Source organism: Oncorhynchus clarkii, chromosome 16, assembly GCF_045791955.1.
Source record: "Oncorhynchus clarkii lewisi isolate Uvic-CL-2024 chromosome 16, UVic_Ocla_1.0, whole genome shotgun sequence".
Lineage (NCBI taxonomy): Eukaryota > Metazoa > Chordata > Actinopteri > Salmoniformes > Salmonidae > Oncorhynchus > Oncorhynchus clarkii.
In genome coordinates, this window is record NC_092162.1 from 37014406 (window position 1) to 37038301 (window position 23896).

Genomic DNA, 23896 nt, shown 5'->3' on the forward strand with positions numbered 1-23896 from the left:
ACTGATTCTCAAAGTGCAATTTCTTTTTAGAGAGATTCATTTGGAGAGGCATTTGTTTCTAGTCAATATAAAATATCATAATAACAATATCATTAACATATTTTAAAACTCACCATGTGAAAGTTTGCACACAAAAAAGAAAACAGTGACATTGTCCTACTTAAATGGATTAATCACAGAATTGAGACGTGATTCTTTCAGGAATGTCTATTGGGTGAAGCTGTTCAATGACCAATCAGAAGCCAGGTCAGAACCAGGAAGTGCTTTGTCTGTCTCCTTCAGGAAGTGTTTGTGTTAAATCTCATCAGCTCACAGCAGACGTTCAGGACCGAGCCAGAAAAGGATGATCAGTAGTATCACACAGCAGAGCACTACCAGATACACACTGAGGACAACCCAGCGGCAGTGCCACATCCAGGGGGCCAGGGAGCGCTCTCTGCACATAGGGCCACACCTAAAAAGAGAGGCTGGGTGTCACTGTCATGGCAATAAGGTATGGAAGAATAAATGTTGAATTGCAATATACTTCCATAGTAGTGACATCAGAGAAAGTCAAAGTATAGCCCCCCCACACATTGACTTACAATGCTACTTAATATAATGTTTACATACCCTACATTAGTCATCTCATATATATATGTACATACTGTACTCTATCATCTACTGCATCTTTATGTAATACATGTATCACTAGCCACTTTAAACTATGCCACTTTGTTTACATACCCTATATTACTCATCTCATATGTTATTACTATACTCGATACCATCTACTGCATCTTGCCTATGCCGTTCTGTACCATCACTCATTCATATATCTTTATGTACATATTCTTTATCCCTTTACACTTGTGTGTATAAGGTAGTAGTTTTGGAATTGTTAGGTTAGATTACTCGTTGGTTATTATTGCATTGTCGGAATTAGAAGCACAAGCATTTCGCTACACTCGCATTAACATCTGCTAACCATGTGTATGTGACAAATACATTTGATTTGATTTGTACCGGTACCCCCTGTATATAGCCTCGCCATTGTTATTTTACTGCTGCACTTACATTTTTAAATAATGTTTTACTTATCTATTTTTTACTTTGTCTTAAAACTGCATTGATGGTTAAAAGGGATCCCTTAACGCTCGAATCCCATTAGATTTGACAACCTCCAGTGAAATTGCAGAGTGCCAAATTCAAACTACAGAAATATAAATATTTAACATTCATATAAATACAAATGTAATACAGTGCCTTGCGAAAGTATTCGGCCCCCTTAAACTTTGTGACCTTTTGCCACATTTCAGGCTTCAAACATAAAGATATAAAACTGTATTTTTTTGTGAAGAATCAACAACAAGTGGGACACAATCATGAAGTGGAACGGCATTTATTGGATATTTCAAACTTTTTTAACAAATCAAAAACTGAAAAATTGGGCGTGCAAAATTATTCAGCCCCCTTAAGTTAATACTTTGTAGCGCCACCTTTTGCTGCGATTACAGCTGTAAGTCACTTGGGGTATGTCTGTATCAGTTTTGCACATCGAGAGACTGACATTTTTTCCCATTCCTCCTTGCAAAACAGCTCGAGCTCAGTGAGGTTGGATGGAGAGCATTTGTGAACAGCAGTTTTCAGTTCTTTCCACAGATTCTCGATTGGATTCAGGTCTGGACTTTGACTTGGCCATTCTAACACCTGGATATGTTTATTTTTGAACCATTCCATTGTAGATTTTGCTTTATGTTTTGGATCATTGTCTTGTTGGAAGACAAATCTCCGTCCCAGTCTCAGGTCTTTTGCAGAATCCATCAGGTTTTCTTCCAGAATGGTCCTGTATTTGGCTCCATCCATCTTCCCATCAATTTGAACCATATTCCCTGTCCCTGCTGAAGAAAGGCAGGCCCAAACCATGATGCTGCCACCACCATGTTTGACAGTGGGGATGGTGTGTTCAGCTGTGTTGCTTTTACGCCAAACATAACGTTTTGCATTGTTGCCAAAAAGTTCAATTTTGGTTTCATCTGACCAGAGCACCTTCTTCCACATGTTTGGTGTGTCTCCCAGGTGGCTTGTGGCAAACTTTTTATGGATATCTTTAAGAAATGGCTTTCTTCTTGCCACTCTTCCATAAAGGCCAGATTTGTGCAATATACGACTGATTGTTGTCCTATGGACAGAGTCTCCCACCTCAGCTGTAGATCTCTGCAGTTCATCCAGAGTGATCATGGGCCTCTTGGCTGCATCTCTGATCAGTCTTCTCCTTGTATGAGCTGAAAGTTTAGAGGGACGGCCAGGTCTTGGTAGATTTGCAGTGGTCTGATACTCCTTCCATTTCAATATTATCGCTTGCACAGTGCTCCTTGGGATGTTTAAAGCTTGGGAAATCTTTTTGTATCCAAATCCGGCTTTAAACTTCTTCACAACAGTATCTCGGACCTGCCTGGTGTGTTCCTTGTTCTTCATGATGCTCTCTGCGCTTTTAACGGACCTCTGAGACTATCACAGTGCAGTTGCATTTATACGGAGACTTGATTACACACAGGTGGATTGTATTTATCATCATTAGTCATTTAGGTCAACATTGGATCATTCAGAGATCCTCACTGAACTTCTGGAGAGAGTTTGCTGCACTGAAAGTAAAGGGGCTGAATAATTTTGCACGCCCAATTTTTCAGTTTTTGATTTGTTAAAAAAGTTTGAAATATCCAATAAATGTCGTTCCACTTCATGATTGTGTCCCACTTGTTGTTGATTCTTCACAAAAAAATACAGTTTTATATCTTTATGTTTGAAGCCTGAAATGTGGCAAAAGGTCGCAAAGTTGAAGGGGGCCGAATACTTTCGCAAGGCACTGTACATCAAAATAAAGCTCAACTTCTTGTTAATCCAGCCGCTGTGTCAGATTTCAAAAAGGCTTTACGGCGAAAGCACACCATGCGATTATCTGAGGACAGCGCCCCGCATACAAAAACATGAAAACCATTTTTCAACCAGGCTAATGTGACACGAAAGTCAGAAATAAGGGTATAATAAATGCCTTTACTTTGAGGCACAAATGCCTCAGTGACACAATGAATGGTCGTTTTTTTTCGATAAATTCCTTCTTTATATCCCAAAAATGTCAATTTATTTGGCGCGTTTGTTTCAGAAATACACCGGTTCCAACTCGCCCAACATGGCTACAAAGTATCTAATAAGTTACTTGTAAACTTGGTCCAAACATTTCAAACAACTTTTCTAATCCAACCTCAGGTACCCTAAAATGTAAATAATCAATAAAATTTAAAACGGAATAAATGGTTTCCAATACCGGAGGAAAATAAAGAGGAGCGCACCCCTGTTCACGCACACCAAAAGACTGAGTCCATCTGAGGGACACATGGAAAGAATAGGACTATTTCTTCATTTCTCAAAAGAAAAACATCAAACAATTTCTAAAGACTGTTGACATCTAGTGGAAGCCATATGAACTGCAATCTGGGCCCTTATAAATCAGGTTTCCCATAGAAAAGCATTGGAAAACACAATGACCTCAACAACAAAAAATTCCTTGGATGGATTGTGCTCGGGGTTTCGCCTGCCAAATCAGTTCTGTTATACTCACAGACATTATTTTAACATTTTTAGAAACGTTAGAGTGTTTTGTATCAAATACTATCACGCATATGCATATCCTAGCTTCTGGGCCTGAGTAACAGGCATCTGGACGTGAAAATACTGCCCCCTATCCCAAAGAAGTTTTTAAGGGCTTGTAAGTATGTATATCACTGTAAGGTCTACAGTGATATACCTGTTGTATTCGGGCGCACGTGACAAATACAATTTGATTTGATTTGATTATAAGTGACTTACGTTCCGGTGATGCATTGGTCGGTGTGTGTCATAGTTTTCTCTCTGTTCCCTATCCTCCTCTCCGTCCTCTCCAGCGCAGCCTTGCCTTTATGTCTGCACCTTATTAGAGTATCCAAAGGTGAACTTTCACAGACACAACATGCCATGTTAGAATACAACAACAAAGGCCCTTGTTTAGCCAATTCCTTGTTGTGTTATTGCGCCATTGTCGTGTTATTATTGTACCTCTGAACATGTGTATAACAGGGTCTAACTGTTGATGTGTTAAAATGCTGTCCCTCTCAGGGCCAGGTGTAGGCAATTGTCAATTAATGGCACGGCTGCCATGCCCAGTTATAAAAGCTGTGCTTTACCCTTTGTTTTGAGGGATCCTTTCACGATTGTACAGGCTGGTGTGCCTTGGGAGGACGGGGGCAGTGGCTGTGGTGTAATCTAAATTCTACTGTGACCCAAATTGTAACCGTCTATGGCAAGGCGTGCCCCTCTTCGCTGGTAGCTGTTCTCCTCCCTTGGCACGCCTTCCTCGATATTGGTTTGGTGTGTATTTATTGTGTGTTGGCCAGAGGATTGGAACATTATCGGAGTATTCGGAATATTGGAATATTATGAGACTTCAACGTGATTATTGAATAATCAGACAATGATTGTTGCAATAACCAAACTCAGTAAAAAAGGAAACATCCTCTCACTGTCAACTGCGTTTATTTTCAGCAAACGTAACGTGTAAATATTTGTATGAACATAACAAGATTCAACAAATGAGACATAAACTGAACAAGTTCTACAGACATGTGACTAACCCTGGGCATCTTTCTTTTGGTGTTTTCAGAGTCAGTAGAAAGGCCTCTTTAGTGTCCTAAGTTGTCATAACTGTGACCTTAATTGCCTACCGTCTGTAAGCTGTTAGTGTCTTAACGACCGTTCCACAGATGCATGTTAATGAATTGTTTATGGTTCATTGAACAAGCATGGAAAACAGTGTTTAAACCCTTTACAATGAAGATCTGTGAAGTTATTTGGATTTTTACGAATTATCTTTGAAAGACAGGAAAAGGGACGTTTCTTGTTTTGCTGAGTTTATGATTTGTTTGTCAGCAGACACTGTGCTGAGCGCTAGGCCCTGAAGATATTGTCAAAATCTAACACCTTGATCACACTTAAAGTGTCATTGGGCAAAATGTGATGCAGCATCATCTGGATGTATGTGCAACAAAAGTTCAACATTCACATTCTGCTACCATTTCTGTCAAGCCGTCTATGCATACAGTTTGACTCATGAATGTACTTCTGGTGAACCAAAATGCAATGACGCTGTCGTTGTGATCGAGGCCTAAGCTTTTTACGAGTCCTATTGTGAAATAAAATCTAGTTTTGCTCCACTCCCTGACGCAAAGAACCGGTGTTTTATGCAACAATTTCAAAGACTTTACTGAGTTACAGTTCATATAAGTCAAAAAGTAAATCGAAATAAATTCATTAAGCCCTAATCTATGGATATCACATGACTGGGATATGCATCTGTTAGTCACAGAAACCTTTCTTTTTTTTTTGAGGTAGGGACATGGATCGAAAAACCAGTCAGTATCTTTGACTCATCTCCTTTGCATAGAGTAGATCAGGCTGTTGATTGGGATCTGTGGAATGTTGTCCCATTCCTCTTCAACGGCTGTGCAAAGTTGCTGAATATTGGCGGTAACTGGAACAGGCTGTCGTACACATCTATCCAGAACATCCTAAACATGCTCAATTGCTGAAATGTCTGGTGAGTATGCAAGCCATGGAAAAACTGGGACATGTTCAGCTTCCAGGAATTGTGTTCAGATCCTTGCGACATGGGGTTGTGTATTTATCATGCTGAAACATAAGGTGATGGCGGCAGATGAATGGCATGACAATGGGCCACAGGATCTCATTACTGTATTTCTGTTCATTCAAATTGCCGTCGTGTTTGTTGTCCGTAGTTTATGCCTGCCCATACCATAGCCCCACTGCCACCATGGGGCACTCTGTTCACAAGGTTGATATCAGCAAACTGATCGGCCACACGGCGCCATACACGTGGTCTTAGGTTGTGAGGCCAGTTGGACGTACTGCCAAATTCTCTAAAATGATGTTGGAGGTGGCTTAAGGTAGAGAAATTAACATTCAATTCACTAGCAACGGCTCTGATGGACATTCCTGCAGTCAGCATGCCAGTTGCACGCTCCCTCAAAACGTGTGTATTGTGTTGTGTGACAAAACTGCACATTCGAGAGTCGCCTTTGTTTTTAATGATCATGCTGTTTAATCATATAAAGCTTCTTGATATGCCACATCTGTCAGGTGTATGGATTATCTTGGCAAAGAAGAAACGCTCACTAACAGGGATGTAAACAAATTTGGGCACAACAATTGTGCGTATGGAACATTTCTGGGATCTTTTAACATGGGTCCAATACTTTACATGTTGCGTTTATATTTTTGTTCAGTATAATTTAGTCCTGAGGACTTCCCCTTGCATATAAATAAGGTGTCGTATTGGCTACAGGAAATGTTATTTATGTGTAAATTCTATACTGTACCTCATGCTGTTTTTCTTGGTGTCCACTTCGTTTGGCTTGTGTGTGAGAGTGGGACAGGGTGCTGTATAGACTGGTGTGGGGTCTGGTTCAGGTGGTGACTGGACATCAGCAGCGACTGCTTGTTTGTTATCATCAGGGGCTTCATGTGGTCTTGAATCAGCAAAAAAGTTTTGGTTGGTGCCAGGGTTAGGGTCAATTCCAATTTAATTTGAAATTTCAATTAAATTCTTGAATTCACTCATGAAGTGGAGAAACATTTCATCTTTGGAATTGAATTGGAATTTAGTATGTCTACATATCCCAGGTAATGGAATTAATGCATCAAACATTGACTATAGTATTTGTTTTAAATCATTTCAACGTGTATTTCTATATTTCATTTCCGGTATAGCTAGGCTGTCTGAACGGTGACTTGATCAGCCTGAAAGCCTGACGGAATTACATTTGAATTTGTGGAATTGTTGGGGATAATATTGAATTGGGAATTGAATTCTTGGATTTGACCTAACATTGGAATTGAATGGAATTGAATTCTCTGAATTCAAAGACTGACTTGGAATTTTAATCAAATTAAATGAAAATTACAGCGAGATAATTGAAGTAAATTCTAATTTCCTTTAACCCTTGCATGTAGATACTGTATATTCCTATGTAGCACATGGGGATGCCTGAAGTGTCCCGCTTGCGTCACCTCATTGCTAGCTTTTGAGGTGGCGGGATCAGGCTAATATGCTTGAGGGAGGACGTTCATGTGTGTTTGTGAGGCAGAGGTCCCGAGTTTGCGCCAGGTATGGGCTGAATCGGGAGGAAGTGGTACTCGCTAAGCAAGCAGCGTGAAGTCCTTTACACCTACATTACCTGCCATCCAGGAAGGGAACATCCATCTCTTCTGTCTTGACCATGACTGAAGGGTTGGACTCTGTGATGGAGTCCATTGATGGAGATGGGGTTGAGAGTGACTTCTTGCCTATCCCATGATCTAATGAGAATGACTTCTGCAGCCCTCTTTCCAATTTTCTCTTTTCCTGGGGCAAAAGAATAGGCAGATAGTTGGTGGGCGTGGGTGCGTGCATGTCTTTGGAGAGGAAGGACTTGAACTGCGCAGACCTGGGCTTGTTTGTTGATCACTGCTATGCTGACCCTTCGACGACTTGCACCAATGTGCAACTAGAAGAACGAGAGGAAGGAAGAAAGGTAGGAAAGGGATTGGAGGTTAAAACAAGATAAAAACAATTATGACACAATGTTACACATAGTGAATCTATTTTTATTTTATTTTTATTTTACCTTTATTTAACTAGGCAAGTGAGTTAAGAACAAATTCTTAATATCCTCTGAATGAAGACAGGGAAGTGCTCCTACCTGCTGAGAGGTTTTATTGTCCTTCTGCCTGAACTCTTCTTCATCTGCAGCGAGAGATACACCAGTCAGATAACAGCATCTGTGCCTATCACATACCAAGCCATATTCAGGTAGACCGATGATGGTTCAGTGAACCATGCTTACGTGATAAGTAACCTCATCGACAACCTAGACCTGAAATCTAGGTCTAAGCTTTAGCTCAGCGGGCTAACACAGTCTTGTGGCGTGCGAGACATCAGAGTTTGAACCCAGACAGTTACACTGGTGGTACTTACCTCTAGGGTCGCTGTAGTTCCTACGGAGGATTTTCCTGTTGAGTTTCTTGGTCTCGTCCAGCTCTGTGTCTCTCTCATTACGCCTCTTCAGGTTGTCAACGTGGCTCACCATCAGCTCCACCGCTCGACTCACACGAGCCTCCTACCATACAGAGTACAGCTACATTGAGTATGTATACGGTATGTGTAGGCAGAGTATATAAACATGTATTGAACCACAAAGAATAGCAGCTTCATTCTACTCAAGTCTCAAAGTATCAGTGACGAGTGTGATGATTGTGTCCTTCCCCATTGATTCAGTCATTGGGGTATAATGTGTAGCTGATCCAATCCATAATCAAAGTCTTGAGCTAGATAGACTGTACAGTAATGTCTGTGTGAGAGAGACTACCTGATGTACAGCTCCCAACACCTCTGCTGTGTTGGAAATTCTCTCCACTGTTCCTCCCAGTATATCCAGACACAGCTCTAGTCTCTGGAGGATCTTACTGCGTATACTGTCCAGACACAGAGCCTTTAGAGTCTGACAACACAGTGAGACAAGTCAAAATTATGTTACAAACACCCTCATACACAATACACACATTGTATGCTGTAGGCCTTATACCTACCCCCCCCCACAGTAGTGCTGCTGACGCTTGTCATAGTATCTAATTTTTTCGAATGAATATTAACTCATAGGTACTAACTCATAGGTACTAACTCACACTTTCACTCTGGCTCAAACATAATTTATTATGATTAAGGGTCTCAGAGATTGGTGAGTGGAACAGGCTAGAGGGGAAACGTCCAATACTTCTCTTTCTTCATTGCAGTGACCCCATCCACCCTCCTCCTCCAATACCTCCAGTGTCTCCCGGCCTCTCATCAGCTCCAGCTGGATGTTCTCCTCAGCCAGGTTCCTAGCATGCTCCTCTGCCTGCAGCCTCTGCTTCAGGGTGTACTGGTCACTACGAAAGGCCAGCGCAATCTGGGAGAATGCATTCTGGATAGAATAGAATGGAATAGAACGGAATAGAAGATAATATAGTAGAATAGAATACAATACAGTAGAATACAAAATAATCTAATAAATTAGAATAGAATTGTATAGATCCTTAATGGGAAACGAATGTGTTACGGGCTTACCATACAACATCATAAGGGGGGACTGGGGTTGGGGGAATCCGATAGTACGCACAATACCCACACAAGGTGTATCCCTATGATTGCAATGCATCATAACATCATGTTAATGAGAACTACTGACGGATTGCCTTACCTCCACTTGTTCTTCTGACATCTTAGCACTGTGATAAAGGGAGGGAGGGACAGACAGATGGAGAGGGAGAGAGGGAGAGAGACACAGAGTAAGAAAGAGAAAGAGAGATGCCCAATGAACCAGCTCAAGACAACCAAACACATTACCAAACACATATCTGGGGCAATTACAGGACTTGAACACTTTAACAACAAGTGGATTAGGGATGAGACGATCTGTTCTTGATCCTTACCAATATAGTGATGGTTATCGTCAGTCACACAGAGGATAAAACCTCACCTGGTGAAGCCTACGCGATCTATAATACACAGGTCATTCCATGGCGTAACCGGCTGCTGCTCTTCAATGGACTCTATGAATGAAAGACACCAACATGTCAAGTTATTCTTCCTAACTGGCCTCTGTATGAAAGACATCAACGTGTCAAGTTATTCTTCCTAACTGGCCTCTGTATGAAAGACATCAACATGTCAAGTTATTCTTCCTAACTGGCCTCTGTATGAAAGACATCAACGTGTCAAGTTATTCTTCCTAACTGGCCTCTGTATGAAAGACACCAACGTGTCAAGTTATTCTTCCTAACTGGCCTCTGTATGAAAGACACCAACATGTCAAGTTATTCTTCCTAACTGGCCTCTGTATGAAAGACACCAACATGCCAAGTTATTCTTCCTAACTGGCCTCTGTATGAAAGACACCAACATGTCAAGTTATTCTTCCTAACTGGCCTCTGTATGAAAGACACCAACATGTCAAGTTATTCTTCCTAACTGGCCTCTGTATGAAAGACACCAACATGCCAAGTTATTCTTCCTAACTGGCCTCTGTATGAAAGACATCAACGTGTCAAGTTATTCTTCCTAACTGGCCTCTGTATGAAAGACACCAACATGTCAAGTTATTCTTCCTAACTGGCCTCTGTATGAAAGACACCAACATGCCAAGTTATTCTTCCTAACTGGCCTCTGTATGAAAGACACCAACATGCCAAGTTATTCTTCCTAACTGGCCTCTGTATGAAAGACACCAACATGCCAAGTTATTCTTCCTAACTGGCCTCTGTATGAAAGACATCAACGTGTCAAGTTATTCTTCCTAACTGGCCTCTGTATGAAAGACATCAACGTGTCAAGTTATTCTTCCTAACTGGCCTCTGTATGAAAGACACCAACATGTCAAGTTATTCTTCCTAACTGGCCTCTGTATGAAAGACACCAACATGTCAAGTTATTCTTCCTAACTGGCCTCTGTATGAAAGACATCAACGTGTCAAGTTATTCTTCCTAACTGGCCTCTGTATGAAAGACACCAACATGTCAAGTTATTCTTCCTAACTGGCCTCTGTATGAAAGACACCAACATGTCAAGTTATTCTTCCTAACTGGCCTCTGTATGAAAGACACCAACATGTCAAGTTATTCTTCCTAACTGGCCTCTGTATGAAAGACACCAACATGTCAAGTTATTCTTCCTAACTGGCCTCTGTATGAAAGACACCAACATGCCAAGTTATTCTTCCTAACTGGCCTCTGTATGAAAGACACCAACATGCCAAGTTATTCTTCACGTCAGATCAGAGCCTTGCGCTTCACAGTGATACAACATTAGGATGGTCCCCAATAGAGCTCAAACTATCATTCATATCACGTCGCTGTTTTTACAAAAACACTCCATCCTTTTTCACAAAAAGTATTCTTTGATAATTGCACACATGATATCCGCCCAACAACAACAATGACATAATGACTCTGTTATTGCTAGAGAGGGCACACTAAGGTACTATACCTTCCTCACTGTCCTCACTGTCTAGCACGATTAGCATCTTGGTCGGCTGGTCACTTTGTTTAGGTGTCCCCTCATCAGGCTGGAAGAATAGAAACCCTGACTCACTTGGACAATATGAGCCCACTGTATTAGGTACAGTCTGAATCATTAGCAGAGGGTTTGTATAGCCAGAAGAGAGATGCTCTGACTCACCTGAGGGTGCATAGCATGGATCGGCACCATAGCAGCAGAACGATGCTACTGGAGAATGGGGACCAAAGACAACTGCTCCCTGTCCCTTGGACCAAAGCCAAAGTAAGAAAGTAGACTACATGTCAAATAATCAAGAAGGCAAGAACAAGACTGCATATCTGCATATCATTCTGAGAGAAAAAAAAGAGAGTAGAATTCCTTACCATCTGTCTTACTCCATTGATCTCTTCACTCGCTCTGTCAGTCTCAGAGGACTACACTCAGGACGTCAGTAATCCTATTATGAGATCCTCAGTCAGGGAAGTAGACCAGGATAAGTACAGTACCTATTAGGTGCTACCTAAACCAGCTCAGTGTGTGTGTGTGTGTGTGTGTGTGCGTGCGTGCGTGCGCGTGCGCGTGCGTGTCAACTCACACCATCACTGCTTAGGCGTGTGTGTGTTGTTACGTAAAAACAAACAATCAGGGCTGTCAGCTGGGGAGCTACAGGAGAGCAAGCAATGAGTGTGGGCATTGCAGCCTGGTCTCATAGACTAACATAGTAAACATAGTAACATAGTAACATAGTAAATGTAAATCCAAGACACTCAAATGAGTATGATATGTTGTTGGGCAGACAGGCTTCACCCTGGCTCCACTTCCGATTATGCACATCACACTGGCAACTCTCTTGCTTACCCGTAGCTAACCAGTCACCACCAGCCTTCTAGTTAGTTACCCTTTGTCTGGTTAAGAAACACAAGTTGCTTTACGAAATTAAAAACAATAGCAGCATTGAGTTTAATGATAAAACAACAGTCAAGCTATGTTTTTCTCTACCTTGAGTATTGAAAAGTAGGCGGTCCTTGAATTTTTTGTCTCGCTCAACCCTTCCACTTTCCCCACTGCATTTTATATCCAGGTTCTGTAGCAAAACGGCTAGAGAGATTACCGTTCAAAAGATATGACCCATAATACAGGCGCTATGTTTTTTTCTTTCTATCATGCATTGGAAGGCTATAGCTAACAACCTGGGGAGCGTTCAGTAGGATGCAATGTCTAGGAACGTTCAGATAGATATATGCTATGTAAAACAAACATGCCTCTCTGACATGTAGAGTAAACATGCCTCTCTGACATTCATGGAATTTCTATATGCAACATTCGAGAACGTTTTGCAACGAACATGGCCCTTTTAACATGACCATTTGTCGGCACAGAAAGAAAGGAAAAGGGATACCAAACAATTTATTGACTAAATTCCTCTTGCCACTACAATATATCCGACTGTGTAAATAACTTTATTTTGAGTTAATGTGGACCCAGTGACTGAGACATGGACCAGGACTCGAGCACTTCTGCCATAGGTACTTGTGATTCGACCATTGGTGACTCAGACACGAGCACAGGGGACTCAAGGTTTAGTGACTGACACCTCTCCCTCTCTCTTTGTGCAAAAGTGTCATAAAGGCAAAGTATGGCGACTTTGAAGAATCTCAAATATAAAATAGATTTAGCTTGTTTAACACTTTTTTGGGTTACTACATGATTCCATATGTGTAATTTCATAGTTTTGATGTCTTCACTATTATTCTACAATGTAGAAACTAGTAAAAAATAAAGAAAAACCCTGGAATGAGTAGGTGTTTTGACTGGTACTGTATGTCTATATACATATATAGTTTATTAGGTACACCACCCCAATCACAAAAATGGTTTTCTCCTACAGACAGTGAGTCACGTGGACGTGACTTGCTATATAAAGCAGGAAAACGGGCATCGAGGCATTCAGTTACTGTTCGATTGAAATGTGCAAATCGGGCCGGGCGTGCAGGTTCCAGTATCTCAGAAACGTCTGGCCTTCTGGGCTTTTCACGGACGACAGTGTCTAGGGTTTACCGAGAATGGAGCGACAAACAAAAAACACAGTCAGCGGCAGTCCTGAGATCAAAAACAGCTCATTGATGATAGGTCGAAGGAAAATGGCAAGAATCAGGCAAGCTAACAGGCGGGCCACAAACAGGCCAATAACTGTGCAGTACGACAGTGGTGTGCAGAATGGCATCTCGGAATGCACAACTCGGCAGTCCTTGTCACGGATGTGCTATTGCAACAGACAAACACACCGGGTTCCACTCATAGCTAAAAACAAAAAGAAGCAGCTCCAGTGGGCACGTGATCACACTGGACAACTGAGTACTGGAAAAACATTGCCTTGTCCCACGAATCCTGGTTCCTGTTGCGTCATGCTGGTGGCAGAGTCAGGATTTGGCGTAAGCAGCATGAGTCCATGTCCCCATCCTATTTGGTGTCAACGGTACAGGCTGGGTGGTGTAATACCAATTGAGCAATGTTTCCATGCCCCAAAGAATTCAGGTTGTTCTGAAGGCTAAGGGGGTCTGACCCGTTTCTAGATTGGTGTACCTAATAAAAATGACAGAGAACCGAGGCAGGTAGGCCTGGAGTAGCGATTTTATAGCGACGTTACAGCTGTGACTAGACAGTGTGAGGCGGGTTCAGAGAGGGAAAAGACATGCCAGGGGAAACAGTATGGGAGAAGTAGTCTGACACAGGAGGGACAGCACCTCAAACATAGAGGATGTGTACTCCGAGGATGCGCAGACCAACTGGCAAGTGTCTTCACTGATATTTTCAACCTGTCTGTAATACCAACATGTTTCAAGCAGACCACCATAGTCTCTGTGGTTCGAAAGGCTGGTCAAGGCTCACATCAACACCATTATCCTAGAAACCCTAGACCTACTCCAATTTGCATACCACCCCAATAGATCCACAGAATAATCTCTATTGCTCTCAACACTGCCCTTTCTCATCTGGACAAAAGGAAAACCTATTTGAGAATGCTATTCATTGACTACAGCTCAGCGTTCAACACCATAGTCCCTTCAAAGCTCATCACTAAGCTAAGGACCCTGGGACTAAACACCTCCCTCTGCAACTGAGTCCTGGACTTCCTGACGCCCGCCCCCAGGTGGTAAGGGTAGGTAACAACACATCCGCCACGCTGATCCTCAAAACAGGTGCCCCTCTGGGGTGCGTGCTCAGTCCCCTCCTGTACTCCCTGTTCACCCATGACTGCAAGGCCAAGCAAGACTCCAACACCATCATCAAGTTTGCCGATGATTCAAGAGTGGTAGGCCTGATCACCGACAACGACGAGACAGCCTATAGGGAGCAGGTCAGAGACCTGGCAGTACGGTGCCAGGACAACAACCTCTCTCAACGTGATCCAGACAAAGGAGATGATTGTGGACTACAGGAATAGGAGGACCGATCATGCCCCCATTCTCATCAACGGGGCTGTAGTGGAACAGGTTGAGAGCTTCAAGTTCCTTGGTGTCCACATCACCAACAAACTTTCATAGTCCAAACACACTAAGACAGTTGTGAAGAGGGCATGACAAAACCTATTCCCCCTCAGGAGGCTGAATGATTTGGCATGGGTCCTCAGATCCTCATGTGACAAATAGAATTGGATTGGATTTGTGACATACAGTACATATTCACTTATACTGGTACCCCCTTCTCTGTTTTGTCTTTTTTCTAACTGCTGTTTAGTCTGCCGTTGCTTTGATCTCTGGTTGTTTGTGTTTTATTGTAAAGCAACTTCAGGTCCTTGAAAAACGTTATTTATGTATTATTATTATTATTATATACATATTTGGCATCAGCCAATGTGATTTGAGGTGCAGTCCGTAACACCACCCCTCAGAAGATTGCATAGTCCCCTCAGTCTGTCTCTGCACTGGGGTGTGATGAGGGGCCAGGGACTCCCAGGAGCTGGACAATCAGAGCAGGCTCCCCCTGCCTGAGACATTCTAGCAGAAGGAGATCACTGGTCCTGTAAAGTACGAGGTGGAGGAAGGATAAAAGGCTCAGTTGGAAGGCGACTGGTTTGCTGAGGAGAAGACCATAGCTAAGGGTGATTGTTCGTTGTGAATGTAAAACAGTATACTATAGTTTTGTGTACAGCTACAATGAAAATATTAGCTATAGGCCTACTCAATGCTGTTCACATGTGCATTAAGATTTAATGGAACAAACTGACATGTAATTTCTCCAGTGGTGTATTTTTACTTAAGTCATTTTTGGGGATATCTGAACTTCACTGTTAATATTTGACTACTTTTACTTCACTTACATTCCAAAAGAAAACAGTGTACTTTTTACTCCATACATTTTCCCTGACACCCAAAAGTACTGGTTACATTTTGAATGGCTAGCAGGACAGGGAAAAGCTCCAATTCATGCACTTATGAGGACAGCCCTTGTCATCCCTACTGCCTCTGATCTGGCTGACTCACTAAACACAAACGCTTTGTTTGTAAATTATGTCTGAGTGATGTTGTGACCCTGGCAGTCCAGAATTATTTTTTAAATGGTGCCAACTGGTTTGCTTAATATAGGGAATTTGAAATTCTGTACTTTTACTAAATACATTGACTTTCTTTACATAAGTATATTTAAAACCAAATATTTTTACTCTATTTTATTGGGTGATTTTCACATGAGTCATTTTCTGTTAAGGCATTACTTTTACTGAAGTATGACAATTGGTAACTTTTTCTATCACCGCATTTCTCCAATTTACCATCGTTTCGGCATATTTCTGCCCGGCAAAGTGTCGAGACAAGTGTGGATGCAGCGGTCCGGGTCTGACCGTCGCTGGAACACCCACAGAGCATGGAGGGCACTGGTAGCCCCCCCATGAAGAGAGCAACAACCGAGAGAATCCATCAAACCCTTGCTGGCTGGAGCTACAGAACCATTTAACTGTATGTATTCGAAGTGATTCACTTTCACAATACAAAACACTTGAAAACGTGCAAGTCATCCACACCAAGCTGTTTTGATGACAACCACTATAGGATTGTGGCTTTAGTATGAAAAGTTTCAAACAATCAACCCAATGACCAAGTGTGACATGAAGCCAGCAATGGCTGTATTTAGACAGGCAGCCCAATAGGGATGTTGTTTTTACCAATTCACATCTTTTCAAAATCAGATCGGTCAACACATCAAATTTGGGCTGCTTGTGTAAACAAACTTTATTGGCTTCAAGTCAAACTTGGTTACTGGTGTGTGTGTGTGTGTGTGTGTTCAACATTTATACTGAAGCCAAAACAGTATACAGTGGTAGTCATCAAACCCCGAAGCAGGTTAGACACGGCCACTCCCCGAAGCAGGTTAGACACGGCCACTCCCCGAAGCAGGTTAGACACGGCCACTCCCCGAAGCAGGTTAGACACGGCCACTCCCCGAAGCAGGTTAGACACGGCCACTCCCCGAAGCAGGTTAGACACGGCCACTCCCCGAAGCAGGTTAGACACAGCCACTCCCCGAAGCAGGTTAGACACGGCCACTCCCCAAAGCAGGTTAGACACGGCCACTCCCCAAAGCAGGTTAGACACGGCCACTCCCCAAAGCAGGTTAGACACGGCCACTCCCCAAAGCAGGTTAGACACGGCCACTCCCCAAAGCAGGTTAGACACGGCCACTCCCCAAAGCAGGTTAGACACGGCCACTCCCCAAAGCAGGTTAGACACGGCCACTCCCCAAAGCAGGTTAGACACGGCCACTCCCCAAAGCAGGTTAGACACGGCCACTCCCCAAAGCAGGTTAGACACGGCCACTCCCCAAAGCAGGTTAGACACGGCCACTCCCCAAAGCAGGTTAGACACGGCCACTCCCCAAAGCAGGTTAGACACGGCCACTCCCCAAAGCAGGTTAGACACGGCCACTCCCCAAAGCAGGTTAGACACGGCCATTCCCCAAAGCAGGTTAGACACGGCCATTCTCCAAAGCAGGTTAGACACGGCCATTCCCCAAAGCAGGTTAGACAGATTGAGCAAAAACAATTAATAAAAACAGGCAAACTGTGAAACTATGTTTATTCTCTTTTCTGTGCGTGCAAATACAAACAGGTTAGAAGTAATAAAAATCAGACATTAGGGTCTTCAATCAGCATGTCAACAGGAGTGTCATGCCCTGTCAACAGTACAGTAAAGCATCTCAAGTACAGTGGAGACTGCTGAGGGGAGAATGGCTCATAATGGCTGGAATGGTATCAAAAACATGGTTTTTCATATGTTTGATACCATTCCCGCACATTATTATGAGCCGTCCTCTCCTCAGCAGCCTCCACTTTCAAGTATGTCAGACAAGAGACAAATAGCAGGGCAGGGCAAGGTATTGCCCGGAGGCATGGCAAGATTTGTATGATGCTATAGGAGTAATCGCCATATCTTAGGTCAAGGCAAAGTATACTTCCAATTTAGACATAAAATATATAAACTACACATTCTAAAAAATAAAAAAAATCTCACTTTCTAAATGGTGCAAATGGCAAGTAACACTTTTTTTTAAACATTTTTTAAACAGGACCAACCAATGGAACAGAGGGCAATCCAAAGCAGAGCACCACATCAATTGACCAACTAATCAATTAACCCAGCCTCTACTTGCAATGAACCAACGCCATCAACAGCAAGAGAAGAACCAATCTTCCTGTCTAACAACCAGCCCTGGATCCAACCAAAAGTTTAGCGGTTTGTTAGGACTGTTCATATCAAGCGTGGGAGGCTTAACAATCCTAGTAAGCGAACCAGTGGTAATCCTAGCCTTCGGTACAGTTCTTCAAGCAACAGGTCTGCAAGTGCTGGGCCTATACCTCAAACAATTATTTTGCTCACCAGGAGAGCAGATATATGCAGCATATATAGGGACTTCAGTTCTGAGAGACAGTGAGTGAATAAATGTCTGTCTTCTTGAATTGGGTTAGAGTAGATGACCTAACCAACCATTGCATACCAAATCCTTGGAGCAGGGTGGTGCTCAGAATAGGTCATAATCGTCATATTCACTCAGGTACAAGGGGAACTCATCGTCATCCTCATCCTCCAGCAAGTCATCCAGCAGAGTCATAGCAATGACATAGTCAAGAAGTTGTAGGCTGCCCAAGTCATCCAGACTCATCGCATGGTGCTATTGGAAAAGAGCAACAACAAAAAACTTCTGCAATTTAGAAATGCATTGAGTGGTCACAATATCAAATGTCTGTTCCCGTTTACATGTATCTATGTTAAAATGTGTGTGTGAAGCAAAAGCGATGCCAAATATTTACAGAATGTGCTGATCTGCGTCGGCGAGGTGGTCGGTAGCCATGAGGCAGGTCATGCCAATAGAGACACTCAGTCTTGAAGGGACAGCATCCATGACGCATGAAGAAACTGCATCTTCTTTTACTGGACAAAAACAGGGATGTGACCAGGACAACAGAATCAGAATTTTGGCTAGGGGACAGGGGCATTTCAATAACATGAATGGAGGAATAGCAGGAATTCTTGATTAATCAGGAAGAAACACATTCCTTTAAAGCCAATATCCCAGAAAGAGCACTATTTGACAATTCTAGACAGAATGACAAAAGCTAACCTGCATTTCGCTTTGAAGTTACGGATAAGGGTTTCCTTTGGTTGTCCCTCCACCCAGTACTTGTTAGGGATGTAAAACGCGGACTTCACTCTGCACTGTGGGCAGCTCCTTTGGGAAAGAAGACAAATGTTTAGCCCTTCCAGGCAAGTAAAAAAATAAAAAGAACATCCTTAGTAAAACGTTTAAAAAAAGAGGTTTTTAAATACTGCCATAAACTATGCTGCCCTGCCATCTTACTTTATAACTTCTTCATGGAAGTTTTTGGTTTTCCTCCAGGTGACAATGCAGCTCAGGCAGAAAGGATGGCTGCAGTTGGGCAGGATGCCAAAGCGCCTCTCCTCAGCACTGGTCTTCTCGTACACAGTCTCCATGCAGATGCCACAGGTCACATCTTTACTTTGGTTGAAGGATTCCGTATGCTCCTGGGCCGTCTGGAAGGCAGCAGTGGCAGAGGAGGCACCATGCTCTGCTGCTACCTCCAGGGAGGAAGGCTCCTGCTAACAACAAATGTAACAGGCTTCATTGTGCTGCTTAGCAGTATTACTTCCACGCTCAACATCCTAACCAGTAGGTGAACTTGTGTGTTGGCGAGGCAGAGGGCACATGGTCGCTCTGCTTGACAATATATTAACCAACTGCGCCACCGAAAATGATCCAATTCAGCAGCAGTGACCTTTCAAGCTGTGGCACAAGCATCTAGGACAAACTTGAATCCCTTAAACAAAGAACATGTTTTTCCATGTGCTATCTGGGTATATTCTACATCTCGACTTTGAGATTGCATTAAAAAAAAATCCTTGAGGTAGCAGAGAAAGTAACCTAATTTCCATAACAATGACAAACCTGCTGATTGACTAGAGGCCTCCATTCGCCTGCTTGAGCCGACAGTGTGCTGGATGGAACTGTAGTTTGGGCCGATGTCTCAGGACACGGTTGGACTGAAGCTTGGGGCTCTGGGACATGAGCATGTGATGACTCCGCTGCAAATAAAGGGACATTAGTAGTACTTAATTGTAACGCACACAAACTCAACAAAACAAGAAACGTCCCTTCTCCAGGACCCTGTCTTTCAAAGATAATTTGTAAAAATCCAAATAACTTCACAGCTCTTCATTGTAAAGGGTTTCCCATGCTTGTTCAATGAACCATAAACGAAAGAACATGCACCTGTGGAATGGTCGTTAAGACACTAACAGCTTACAGAAGGTAGGCAATTAAGGTCACAGTTATGAAAACGTAGGACACTAGAGGAGGCCTTTCTTACTAACTCTAAAAAACACCAAAAGAAAGATGCCCAGGGTCCCTGCTCATCTGCATGAACGTGCCTTAGGCATGCTGCAAGGAGGCATGAGGACTGCAGATGTGGCCAGAGCAATAAATTGCCATGTCCGTACTGTGAGACACCTAAGACAGCGCTACAGGGAAACAGGACGGGCAGCTGATCGTCCTCACAGTGGCAGACCACGTGTAACACCTGCACAGGTTCGGTACAGCCAAACAAGTACAGGATGTCGGCAACAACAACTGCCCGAGTTACACCAGGAACGCACAATCTCTCCATCAGTGATCAGACTGTCCGCAATAGGCTGAGAGAGGCTGGACTGAGGGCTGGTAGGCCCGTTGTACGGCAGGTCCTCACCAGAAACGTCACCTATGGGCACAAACCTGTCGCTGGACCAGACAGGACTGGCAAAAACTGACGAGTTGCGGTTTTGTCTCACCAGGGGTGATGGACAGATTAGCGTTTATTGTCGAAAGAATGAGCATTATACCGAGGCCTGTTCTCTAAAGCGGGAACGATTTGGCGGTGGAGGGACCGTCATGGTCTGGGGTGGTGTGTCACAACACCATCGGATTGAGGCTGTCATTGCAGGCAATCTCAACGCTGTGCTTTACAGGGAAGACATCCTCCTCCCTCATGTGGTACCCTTCCTGCAGGCTCATCCTGACATGACAATGCCACCAGCCATACTGCTCGTTCTGTGCGTGATTTCCTGCAAGACAGGAATGTCAGTGTCCTGCCATGGCCAGCGAAGAGCCCGGATCTCAATCCTATTGAGCATGTCTGGGACCTGTTGGATCGGAGGGTGGGGGCTAGGGCCTTTCCCCCCAGAAATGTCTGGGAACTTGCAGGTGCCTCGGTGGAAGAGTGGGGTAACATCTCATAGCAAGAACTGGCAAATCTGGTGCAGTCCATGAGGAGGAGATGCTGCATTAAGTACTGCAGTGCTGGTGGCCACACCAGATACTGACTGTTAATTTTGACCCCTCCCTTTGTTCAGGGACACATTATTCAAGTTATGTTAGTCACATGTCTGTGGGACTTGTTCAGTTTATGTCTGTTGTCAAATCGTGTTATGTTCATACAAATATTTACCCACGTTAAGTTTGCTGAAAATAAACGCAGTTGACGTTTCTTTTTTTGAGTTTACATACAGTCAAATTCCTCTGTACAGTACTACAATACAGCATCCTAGTCCCAGATCAATTTGAGCAACCTTGCTAACCCCTACGATCATTGTAATGCCAAACATTTGAGTTTGCAAGACTGGACAAACAGATCAGGAACCAGGTCAACAGTATACCCCGATACCAGGGTAAAACCTAGCTAAGGGGACCAATTGAGGTCATACCCCGTCGGTGCGGTGAAGTTTGCGATGAACCTTCGGCTACATCCTCTTCTGTGATATCAGTGTTCTGACGGCCAAAGTTGTGCTGGAGGTGTGCTACATAGGTCTGCATGGACTCTGCGCCCCGACGTCCTTGGCTGTAGAAGCCCTGTGCCTGCAGTAGAGATGGCTCTGATCCTCTACGTTCTGGTAGTGCATGGCCAACCCACGGGGTGTGAACCACAGGTGCTGAACCCCTCCTACTCAACCCCGCACTGGCTGCCTCAGGATCAGTGACGTGGAGATATCTGTAGAATAGGCAAAACATAATTAAATAGGTAAGAAAGTAGGTAGTGTAAAGGTTTATAAGGTAGTCTAAGTAAGTCAGGTCATTATTAATTTAATGGCTCACCTGCAGCCATCTCCAAACCAGCATCCACCTTTCTGGAAGTACCTGCATATTTGGGATGTCGGCGGCAACACTGATGGCAACTCGTGTAGATAATGACAGCGCGAACCGAATCTGCATGAACCGTTCAAGAATTGCCTGTAAAACAGATGTCATGGAACCATCACATTCACTGTAGATTTGAGACTCGGCATACAAAAAAAGAAAGAAATAACCTGTCAAGACTGCGGGTGTGGGTGTGTAGTGGCCGGGGTTCGAACCCTTTTAACCGAACATGTTAGTTACGCGTTAGCTAGCTAGTTAGCAACTAGAGGCAATGAAGTCCATAGCAACGACATCTCAAAAGTGTAGTTATAACGATTTCCAATTAACGTCAAATCAATAACTGCTCTTAAGAGTCATTATGCTTTAGTCGTACAAGAACTTGTGTGCGCTACAACCGGATGTAAACATCATTGCAACAGATCAAGACACGCCTAGTGCGCGTTAGGTTAATCGAAGACTAAACCATTTTTTTCAGAATAGATGGGCTGTGTTTGCGAAACCCGACCCAGTTCTCAAACCAAAAAAAACATACCTGCAAATCCTTCTATTAATTGAAGGACGTTCATAAGAGTCATGGTACGGAAACCCATATTGTTCCATTATTGCTTGTCAAATAAAAGTCGTCTTTGTTTTTCCAAGACCAGACTACAGCAAATGGCACACAAGCGGTTAACATACTACGTCACATACACCATGCCTCGTGCTCCACCACAACTTCACTTTTGTTCATGTTATTCAAATATAACAAGTCGGCAAACAATAGTCAAGACCTGTGCAGCAGCCAACGACAACAAAAAAGTGCCCTGTGCAGCAGAACATTTTCAGAGGAAGATGAATTGTAGGCCTAGTACTGAACAAACGAATTGCATTTAGTCACACAGTTCTTTCAAACAAATCGCATTCAAGGCCATATGAAACAAGTTCATTTTGGGATGCATACCTACAAGTCACACCACTACGAAAATGCGAAGATTGCCCTATATCTGACTCCATTTTGTGGCCTGCGTCTTGTTGATGTTATTACCCCCCCTCAAAAACACTAGCTATAAACTTTTCAGCAAAATAGAAAGTGGGCGTTACTTTCCTATCTATCCAATTAGGAAAGGAACCAATGGGGGATTCGATTAATCTGGCCCGGGTAGACGTGTTTTGCACCGGGAGAAGGAATCGGGCAGCTTCATGTCCACTGCGAAGTCGGCTCAAAACAAAAGTGACGTAATTCGTACGTGAGTAATGAGTACGATTCTGTTTTCATATGCAACATCGATAGCTTTTCAAAATATGTATCTGCCTTCCCGAAGAAAACTAGTTTGAAACTGCAAACACATTTTAAATGGAAAAGAGAGGTATGGTCCTGGACGATGCGCCATGCTGCCTTGTTGACATGACCAAGCAGCGCAGATCACTGATCGATTTGAGAATGGCGTTCCTTCCTCACAGCTTTTGCCCGTTCGCGTCACGGGTAATAGACCGGCACCCTGTAACTCAGCATAATCGAATCCGCAAAAAAAAGCCATGATCAAACATCACATCCGACCAATAGGAACACCACCCTAATTAAGCATAAATGTATCAATAACTGTAAATGTCTCGTTAAAATATTGAATATGATAATTTACTGGAATGTACTAGTCTTTGAGATTACCTTTGTAATAAAAAGCAGTATATCAAATACATATTAAATACAAAAATTGAGACACAATCATGTACAAAAACTATTAAAGTGCTGCAACTTGTATCTGTTCATTATTTGGGCGAAGTCACAAAAATAACGGTTGCCTTCACAGAGTTTTTGCCATTCTGATATCTTGAAAAACTGTTTCAACTGGAGATAGAATATTCTATTGTTCCCAATTTATCTCATGTGCCTCTAACAAAATTTGGCCCCACAAAAGGACACTCCCATATAAAGATAAAACTTACAAACTTACTTTTGGGGGAAATTTTGTGAATACATACTATATACATTAGCTACATATACTGCAATTGGAAAACATTTTAGTCTCACTTTATGTACAATGTACTTCCAATATGCAGAGCGTTCATAGGTGTCACCAATTTCATGAGGTAGTTGAGTTCTACAACTTCACATAAAACACTTTTTATTTGCTATTTTG

At 43.0% G+C, this 23896-nt stretch overlaps 2 protein-coding genes across 4 annotated transcripts; both read right to left on the reverse strand.

Moving 5' to 3' along the window:
• Positions 1-192: 192 nt before the first annotated feature.
• LOC139368371 (inositol 1,4,5-triphosphate receptor associated 2) lies at positions 193-11534 on the reverse strand. Its single transcript, XM_071107155.1, has 14 exons — positions 11486-11534; positions 11283-11367; positions 11091-11169; positions 9585-9657; positions 9306-9333; positions 8889-9029; positions 8436-8567; positions 8045-8186; positions 7770-7813; positions 7515-7574; positions 7266-7432; positions 6408-6557; positions 3847-3945; positions 193-454 (listed from the first exon to the last, which is right to left on the reverse strand). The coding sequence occupies exons 2-14, from the start codon at positions 11310-11312 to the stop codon at positions 310-312; spliced, it is 1290 nt and encodes a 429-aa protein (XP_070963256.1). The 5' UTR covers positions 11313-11367; positions 11486-11534; the 3' UTR covers positions 193-309.
• Positions 11535-17156: 5622 nt separating this feature from the next.
• Positions 17157-22808, reverse strand: LOC139368372 (makorin, ring finger protein, 4). 3 transcript variants are annotated; one of them, XM_071107158.1, is made up of 8 exons: positions 22720-22808; positions 21738-21872; positions 21350-21633; positions 19560-19696; positions 18954-19213; positions 18717-18824; positions 18406-18526; positions 17157-18266 (listed from the first exon to the last, which is right to left on the reverse strand). In XM_071107158.1, exons 1-8 carry the CDS (start codon positions 22770-22772, stop codon positions 18117-18119), a joined length of 1248 nt encoding a protein of 415 aa, XP_070963259.1. In that variant the 5' UTR covers positions 22773-22808; the 3' UTR covers positions 17157-18116. The 3 variants fall into 3 exon arrangements, with proteins under 3 accessions (XP_070963259.1, XP_070963257.1, XP_070963258.1); XM_071107156.1 differs by lacking the exon at positions 22720-22808 and adding an exon at positions 22312-22431; XM_071107157.1 differs by lacking the exon at positions 22720-22808 and adding an exon at positions 22312-22401 and having other exon boundaries at positions 18954-19210.
• Between the last annotated feature and the right edge of the window lie 1088 nt (positions 22809-23896).